Consider the following 9,134-nt stretch of genomic DNA (forward strand, 5'->3'; position numbering starts at 1 on the left):
TAGGAATCTAATATGTCCTTGTAATTGTATTAGTATTTCTAATAGAATTTATTTGTCTTTAGCTGTAATTATGTAATGTTAGTTTTGAGTGCTCTGCCTTTAGCCTTGATTGCCCTGTAAGTCCTATTTATTTTAGTGAACTCTTGCAGAGATTTTAAAACTTTTCTTCAAGAATATGAATTTTATAGTGTATGTTTCAGTAAATAATATTAAAGTTTAGCTGTTTTTAAATGGTTATTGGAAAACAACCTAGAACCACAGACATATACTCCCATATAAAGGATTGCATTATGATTGGCTTTTGAAAGCACACTGCTATTTAGACTTTATGTAATTACTTAGGGAAATTTTCTTTGGATTTCAAATGTCAGCTTTAGTAGTTTCATTCTGATCATTGAATTTTCGAACAAAATTTCCTACAGTGTCTCTTAGTATTTTTTGAGGTAAGTGATATGTGTTTCACAGTATGACTATAAGATACAAGCCACACTCTGTGTGCCTCTGATTCATCCTTCTCTTCTTCTGCCAGCGGCAACCTTTGGCACTGCGTCCATGAGCATGCCGGCGGGATTCGGCACGCCTGCCCCCTACAGTCTTCCCACCAGCTTCAGTGGCAGTTTCCAGCAACCTGCCTTCCCAGCCCAAGCAGCTTTCCCTCAGCAGACAGCTTTTTCTCAACAGCCCAATGGTAAGATCGAGTACTTGACTAGGTGTAAGACTTAAATGCCCTTTGCATATCATTAAGTGTTTGAGACAAAGATGTGTCTTAAGAATGCTATAGTACTAAGTGTGTACTACACAAAAAATAGAACCTTCGGCAGTTTGGGCCTCAGGAAGATTGATTTTGTTTTTTGACTACGAATTAGGAGAAATCAGTGACTACCTAAAGTCCTTCTCAGAATCACCTGTCTCTTTTTCCTGAAAGTCCATCTTGTGTGTTCTCATATGCTTCTTGATTTGAAATGGAAACTATTGGCTAGGGTGTTAGTTTTGTTTTGTTTTCATCACAGCTTGTTGTCAGTGTATCTTTAAGGGCACGTGTGTGTGTGTGTGTGTGTGTGTGTGTGTGTGTGTGTGTGTGTGTGTGTGTTTTTAGATTGATTTTCTCAATAGGTAACCAAACTGCCATTGTAGTTTGTTGTTAGAAGAGACAAGAAGATACCATTTCTTTTTACCCAGTTTTTCACTTGCAGAGGTTTGAAATCCATACATTTCAAGAATATTCTTGAATCTTGTGTGTTCATTTTGAAGTTGGTGGTTAGGAAGTACAGTGTACAGAATGGCCATGAGTGGTAGCATGCTCCATGAGAAATACTATGGTGTTCGTTGAAGCTACTGTATTGTTCACATGACCCCTCCCAAATAGCCACACATTCAGCACTTAAAACCTTGAAGGTCAACTTGGACTTGACCATTTCTCAATGCTCTTAATACTTAACCAGTGGACGTTCGTCTCTGGGGTCCGAAGGGCATGAGGTCTAATGACTTTACCTTGCCATTTTATTTTGCTGTCTAGGAGGAATTTCAGATCGTCTCTTGATGGCATATAGTTTATAACTGGTGGTTTTGTTTTAACAAGGTGCAGGTTTTGCAACATTTGGACAAACAAAACCAGTGGTAACCCCTTTTGGTCAAGTCACCGCTGCTGGAGTGTCTAGTAATCCTTTCATGGTGAGTGAGATTCCATTTTAAACACTTTAAAATTAAGTTCTGTCTTATTTTCAAATTAGGAAAAACAGAATGTGACCATTCTATGTGCCACTTAGTATTCTGTCAATATGGCATCACAAGTTGTACAGAGTGCTGCAAAGCCAGTGAGCCTTATGGGATCTTTAGAGAAAGTAGTTGCAAATCAAACACTGACAGCAAATCAGCTATTTTTTCATGTAAAATGTGCTTTTTTTTTTTTTCTTTTTTTTTCTTTTGACAAAATAACAGTTTAGGAGACGCCACTGGATCAGAAAAGGAGTGTTAGAGTTAGAGATTTTCACTTGAACTTTGAAGTTCTTCTTTTAAATGGTTATTTCTTTTTCAGGAAGTATTTAGAGCATTGTATGAACTAATATTTAAAAGACACAGTATAGTCCATAGCATGTAGGGATTTAATAGTTTGTTGATAGTGACACTGAATAGATATTGTCAATAAGATAATCCTTAACAAAGGTTTAAACAAGATTAAGTACAATTTGATGTTTTTTATGTTTTGTACAGATGCCATTCATGTCTATTTTCTCTTTATTGATGGATTTTGTCTTTTAGACTGGCGCTCCAACAGGACAATTTCCAACAGGAAGCTCATCCACGAACCCTTTCTTATAGCCTTACATAGACACTTGACCGGAACAAACTTTGCTGTGGTCGTAGTCCATCTCCGCCTCTTGCACTGTTGTCTTGTTTCACTGATCTTAGCTTTAAACACAAGAGAAGTCCTTAAAAAGCCTGCATTGTGTATTAAACACCAGGTGATGTGTGCAAAACAGAGGGCTCCAGTAACAGCTTTTAACCTGTGAGTTGGCAGAAGGTAGCGGTATCATGTATATTAAAAATTGGCTAATATTAAGTTATTGCAGATACCACATTCATTATGCTGCAGTACTGTACATATTTTTCTTAGTAATTAGCTATTTGTGCATATCAGTATTTGTAACTTTAACACATTGTTATATGAGAAATGTTACTGGGGAAATAGATCGGCCACTTTTAAGGTGCTGTCATATCTTGGAATGAATGACCCCAAATCACTCTTCAGCATCACTTCTGGAAAGTTCAGTCAATATTGGAAGGTTTGATTCATTCTTGAATTTCTCCTTTCTAAAGAGCTCTTCTATTTATACATGGCTAAAATTCTCTGAAGATGTAGAGGGATACCTGTCTGCATAATAAAGCTGATCATGTTTTGCTACAGTTTGCAGGTGAAAAAAATAAATACTAGAAAAGACGCTATTGTTTTTGTGTTCTTGCTGCAATGCCTTTACCAAAGTGGCCTTAAGTAACGAGTAGGGAGTCGAGAACATCTTGAATCTTGAGGACTTGTAATGACTTTCTGTGAAAAGGCCATGTAGAGTACTTGTTCAGACTGCTAGAGTGCCGTGTGCAGGAGTGTCAGTGGCGAAGCATGCGCTTGGAGCTGGCACCCGGAGCTGGCCCGCTTCACCACGCCATTTCTCATTTCTTTGCAGTTTCTTGATTTTGTGAAATTTGTAAATATGAAGAATTTGCATGTATGTGTATTTACAGATATTTTTTAAAGATCTTGAATTCACAGACCGCAAAAGTCCTATTTTAACTATGGATTTTTTTTTCACTTTAATTGTCTTGAATGTATTGGAAGCAGACATGCATTGACTGTGACTTGATTGGCCCAAGTTGTTCATCCCCTCCTTTTCTGGACAATCTGATACTATCTATAGGACATATGTTAATGTTTGTTTGGGGTGGGGGCCAAGAAACTGGAACCCAATGTTACCTTAAAGTAATGGAATACTTTGTTTAAAGGTAAACAATACTAAGTTTAATCTTTGTTAATATTCAGATGAACTTGTTTAAATATTTATATGCAGTAATGCCTCATTCATCCAGAGATTATCTGGTACTCTTATCAAAAACTGAACACAACTAAGAAATCTGAAATAATTTTTAGAGAATGCCTCTGAACAGCACATGTAAGTCATAAAGCCTTGTCAGAGTATTTGCATTTCTTTTAATGTGACATGTGAATGATTTTGGTTATTTTATTTCCTGGTCCATAGTATATTACCTGACGGATGGAGGGAGTCCAAAAAGATGATGAAGAGTCAACAGTGTCCAAGGCCATTTAGCTTAGGGATAGCCAGCTCAGCCTAGGGGACAACTGTACACATCTGATCAATTGTTTGTTATTATGACTCTGTGTCATCAAAAAAAGGGTAAAATTGCATACACAAAATATGTAATACATGTATGAAAAGTTTTATCTTAAAATGATTAAGAATTTTTTAAAGCTTTGCTATTAAATGGCATAAACGATGTAAACATCAGTTTCCTCAAACACTTTATTCATATCGGATGCATTTTTCAGTGATAGCTGTGTAAGTTGTTTTCATAGTGCTTTAAAATCTCTGTAGTGTCTACCAAAACATTGTTTTCCAGTGCCCATCTAGCCGAAAGTGTTTTATATCGGCAGCAACGTGCCTGGCAAATGTCAGCCCCTTTTCTGAGCAGTCTGCCACTTAGAAGTCAGTGATTACTGCACAGGACCAGGTATATTTTGGTATAGTTTTGAATTATTTCTATATTTTTCATTGAGGGAAAGGTTAAGAAATATCTTTAAATTTCTGTATTGTATTGGATCCAAACCAATTCATATGTACAAAAATTCTACTCTATAATTGTAGGCCATTACCCACATAACCTACCAGACTTTCTGTCTAGTTAAGTAAATTAAAGAGTTGTTACCAATATAGTTTTTAAAGACTTTTTGGGTAGTTCTTGAAATTTGAAATTAAATGGGGGAGCTTGTCTTGGCTTTAAGTGAGTGCTCATGAAGCTAAGATACTTAGGTCACGAAGAGTTCCAGGGTTAAAGTGGGTTTTCCATGATCTTTTCTCTTAGAAACAGCCTGCTTCATTTTGACTTTCATGTTGTTTGGGTTTGCTTCTGGTTTTACATTGTGTTGAGTACTAAAAGGAAAATGCCCAGAAGTGAGAAGCTGAGGACCCTCAGGTTTCCTGGCTTACAGGTTGAAACACGTCTTCGTTGTTCTGTCTGTGATCAGGAAAGAAATCTGTCTTTTAAGGTAGCAAAAGCTTTCTTGATAAAGTTGAAGAACGTATCTTGTTCTTGTTTTGACAAAGAATGTTTCGTTCTCATGTTTTATAAAAATAGAGGGTAGGTTGTCTCTTTCTTCCTTGAGATCACCCCTTCTGTAAATCTCAAACTGTATTGTGCAGTGCCCTCTGGCACTGTTCCTGTCATTTGACAGAAATAGATGGGTAACTGCTGACGCTTTACTGCTATACCAGCATTTCTGAAACATTTGGCCTTAGGATCATAGGTTTTTAAAACTGTTGAAGATCTTCAAAGAACTTTTGTTTCTAAAAACCTGTGTCTTTTAGAAGGTAGTGTGTTAGAAATCAATATGGAAGTGTTTCTAAAATATGTCTTCCTTTAAGTATGACCATAATAATCCTATTACTTGTTAACATAGATGTTTGAAGAAAAATAACTTTTCCAAAGTTAAAACTAATAAAACAAGTGTCATCTGTGTTGTGCCCATCTGCTCAATGGCAGGCTCAGTAGAAGCAGTGAGATTTGCATTATGTCACATAGCATGAAGACCTGGGGAAACACACTGTGCACGTGAGAAGCCCAGATGGTAAAGAAGGCATATACCATGTCAGATTTATTAAGAAAGTAGTTTTCAGGAACTGGAGCCATGGCTCAGCGGTTAAGAGCACTGACTGCTCTTGCAGAGGACCTGGGTTCAATTCCCAGCACCCACATGGCAACTAACAACCATCCTTAACCTCCAGTTCCAAGGAATCTGATGCCCTCTTCTAACCTCTGGGTATTGCATGACATGGGCTCACTTGCACACATGCAGGTGATACACTCATACACATAAAGTAACAATAATAAATAAAACATTTTTTAAAAAAGAAAGTAGTTTAACCCAGGACAGCTCTTCAGAGAGTACTGGGGCTCTTCACAGGTCCCTGGGTAACATTTTGAGAACGTAACACTTTGAATTTGTATGTTTCTGGAGCAGTATTTGCCTGTGGGGTAAGCATTGCTGCTTCTGAACCTAAGGGGTTTTTTTTTGGTTTGCCTGAGGGAAAAAACTGACATTATTTACCCATTTCAGAGTAATAATGGCAATATTGTGGTGTGGCTTGTTAGGCCCTTTCATTGTGTCAGATATTGTGGGTGTGGCTTGTTCGGCCCTTTCATTATGTCAGCCACTTAAATGCTTCTCTTATGTTGCCACGTGCCTGTGAGTCCACAAAGCACAGGAGAGTTCATCTGGTAACAGTTTTTGTTCTTTGGAACAAATAATGTTGGACTAAATTGTGGTTTCGTATTTATGTGTGACAATATTATTTATATTGATTTTGAAATTTCAAGTGACTTTCTGTATCTTATATGTCTAAAAATACTTAAATCATTTAATTTGAATTTCTTTTATACTTTTATGAAACCGGTACTGCTTACTCTCTAATTGAGTTAAACTTTAAAGAGTAGTCAGGTGAGTGGTGAGTGGTGGGGCTGGATTTCCCTGCAGCATCTCAAGTTGACAGTGACTCATTTTGTGACATAGCACAGCTTTATTGATGTAGTTACTGCTCTTTACAGTGTTAAAATTTGCTTTTTAAACAAGGTGTAAACATTTGTGTAAATTATATTAGAATATTGAATTTATTGTCAGTTAAACTTTTTGTATACTTTAAAGCAATGTCATTAATTAAGCTTTTTGTGTAATGGTATTTGAACAAATGAATGTGTGACCAGGGTATGACCAGCATACCCTTGTGTGGTGAGTGTATCATAGCCACCTCTTAAGGAAAGGGTACCTGTTTTGTAGGGATGCATGTAAATTACTCCCTGGGGGTTCCCTTGACCTACCAGTCTGATATTCTGAAATGCAGTTTGAAAGAAAACACACCATGCTCTCTCTTAAGCCTCTGCCCTCCAGCACCAGCCCAGCCCTGATGCATAATTCTGCACCTCAATTGCTAGGTTTATGATCACTGATACCAGCTTTTTATCAACCTTTTGTTTTATATCATTATTGTGTACGCATTGGGACTTGTTTGTTTTAGACATATATCAGACACTGATGTGGTTAATCCAGACATACCCAAGTATTGGGACTGCTTTGAAGAAGATGGTTTCCCTGGTGTAGGATTATGTTTCCAGCACCATGTTTCTTTAAGAGCTGGTTTGATGCCTCCATGTAGGGTATGCACTCCTCCTCTGTGGGGTATGCACTCCTCCTCTGTGGGGGTTATGTGCTCCTCCTCTGTGGGGTATGCACTCCTCCTCCGTTGGGTATGCACTCCTCCTCTGTGGGGGGTATCCACTCCTCCTCTGTGGGGTATGCACTCCTCCTCTGTGGGGGGTATCCACTCCTCCTCTGTGGGGGGTATCCACTCCTCCTCTGTGGGGTATGCACTCCTCCTCTGGGGGGTATGCACTCCTCCTCTGGGGGGGGTATGCACTCCTCCTCTGTGGGGGGTATCCACTCCTCTGTGGGGTATGCACTCCTCCTCTGTGGGGTATGCACTCCTCCTCTGTTGGGGGTAGGTATCCACTCCTCCTCTGTGGGGTATCCACTCCTCCTCTGTGGCGGGTATGCACTCCTCCTCTGTGGGGGCCCCTCACCTATCACCTGTGGTGTTCTTAGTCAAACGCTCTGGTGCTTTCAAGGACTTTGAATAGGTAGGAAAGGCAGTGGCTTTTCCAATGGCCCCTTTTATGTGATGTTCGAGTCAGTTGCACAGAATTTGAGTTTATGATGGTCTTTTCTAGTGAACACTTTTGCCAAGGGTGACCACCAGGTGTCCAGTCCACTCTGTGTGTCTTAGACCCATAATTAGACTACATTGATTTGAAATCTGTGCTTGTCTAGTGCTCAGGGTTGTGTGGTTTAATGAGAATAGAGAGCTTGATTCAGGATATTGTAAAAAGAAAAGGTGGTCCTGGACAAAATGTTGTAATTAATGATTAAAATGCCCACTGATTCATTTTTTAATTGGTTTGTTTTCCAAAATCTTGATCGGTGGTTATCTGCATCACAGTCCAAGCCACCACTCAAGGAGCCTGGCAGCTCTGCCTTGGGGTCAGTAACTAGAGGCATGGAAGGGATATGAACTAAGCTTCTGTAGTCAGTGTGTCCTGGAATGTTGTGGGGATAGCCAGGTCTTAAAGACTTTAAAATGTTTTTATGTTTTCTGAAATAAAATATACTTAAGTTTACAATTATATGGGATACACAGGGTATAAAGTAAAAACAAAGTGTTTCCCTCTGTGACTTTATTTTCACGCTCCAGTGGAATGTCATTCCATGTGTTCTTGTGTAGTTTTTCAAAACTGTCATCTTTTATCATGTCTGTCTGTCTGTCTGTCTGTCTGTCTGTCTTTGCATGTCTCCTGGTTTTTCTTTTTAAAATGTAGTTTTTAACCTGGTTCTCTTGGTTTAAATAATTTGGACATGTTCTGTGTTGCTGCGTGCAGCTCTAACTCCCTGTTGAACGGCTTCAGGATCCAGGAATGGATGTCTCTTTGCAGGAATATTTCTTTGTAGATTTTTTTTTTCAAAAAATACCATAAGATTTACTTATTTGCGTATATGGAAATTCTTAATTTTGTTTGGCAGCAAACTTTCAATAAAATAGGTACTCTGTGTTGAGGCTCACTAGTTATTTATGTATTTGTGCTTCCATTTAAGAAATTCTTCCATATAAAGAAAACACATTTCTCAAATAAGGTTCTTGGAAAATGCCAGCATTTAAATTGAGCCACAAAGCCATTGAGCCCCTGGCTGAAAGGCTGTCACAGTTTCTTTCCATGACTTTCACCTACAACTCCTGGAGTTTCTAAAATGGTGAAGATTTTCCCTTACACGTCGACATTGTGTATTTCCTTATCTGTACTAACTTAGAATGAGCCTTGTATTTAAGAGAACAGAGATTATGGCAAAACTTTTTTAAACTAGTACATGATTATCCGTTATCTTCAGAATGAGCTTCTTTTGCAGTCGAAAGCATTTGATGACTCTGAAAGTTTTGATTCTGATTTCTTATGGCTTAGAGTTCTGAAATTAATAGGTATTTAGTATTATCTGATAATAGTGCTTTCTGGAAAAGTTGTTTTTAATGAGGAATATTTGCCCTAATAACTGATTCAGAGTTTCTTTGCCTTTTACGGGTCAGGACAGAGCGGAGGAAGTTGAAAAGAGAAGAGAGGACCCATTAGGGAACAGGGCCCGTCTGGAAGATGGTTAGATGCTAACTAAGGGTTTTGAGGACCAGTCAGCACAGGAAGCACAGGGTATTGGTCACCACTTACTGATTTTGATAATCATTTCTTTCTTTTCCTCTCTTGGAGTTGCTGGGGATTGAACCCTCCGTCTCTCACGTGCTAGGCAAGTGCTCTGA

At 38.5% G+C, this 9,134-nt stretch overlaps 1 protein-coding gene across 7 annotated transcripts in view; it reads left to right on the forward strand.

Moving 5' to 3' along the window:
- Positions 1–2,939, forward strand: part of Agfg1 (ArfGAP with FG repeats 1) — a 72,118-nt gene extending 69,179 nt beyond the window's left edge. For 5 of the 7 annotated variants that reach the window (XM_008825851.3, XM_008825854.3, XM_008825856.3 and 2 more), the window contains 3 exons: positions 530–688; positions 1,580–1,671; positions 2,260–2,939. In XM_008825851.3, the coding sequence (XP_008824073.1) occupies positions 530–688; positions 1,580–1,671; positions 2,260–2,319 (311 nt within the window). In that variant the 3' untranslated portion in view covers positions 2,320–2,939. The remainder of the gene's footprint in view (positions 1–529; positions 689–1,579; positions 1,672–2,259) is intronic. The other 2 variants (XM_008825855.3, XM_008825853.3) reach the window with 1 other exon arrangement.
- Positions 2,940–9,134: the final 6,195 nt, after the last annotated feature.

The sequence above is a fragment of the Nannospalax galili genome, unplaced genomic scaffold (assembly GCF_000622305.1).
Source record: "Nannospalax galili isolate Female #2095 unplaced genomic scaffold, S.galili_v1.0 scaffold127, whole genome shotgun sequence".
NCBI lineage: Eukaryota > Metazoa > Chordata > Mammalia > Rodentia > Spalacidae > Nannospalax > Nannospalax galili.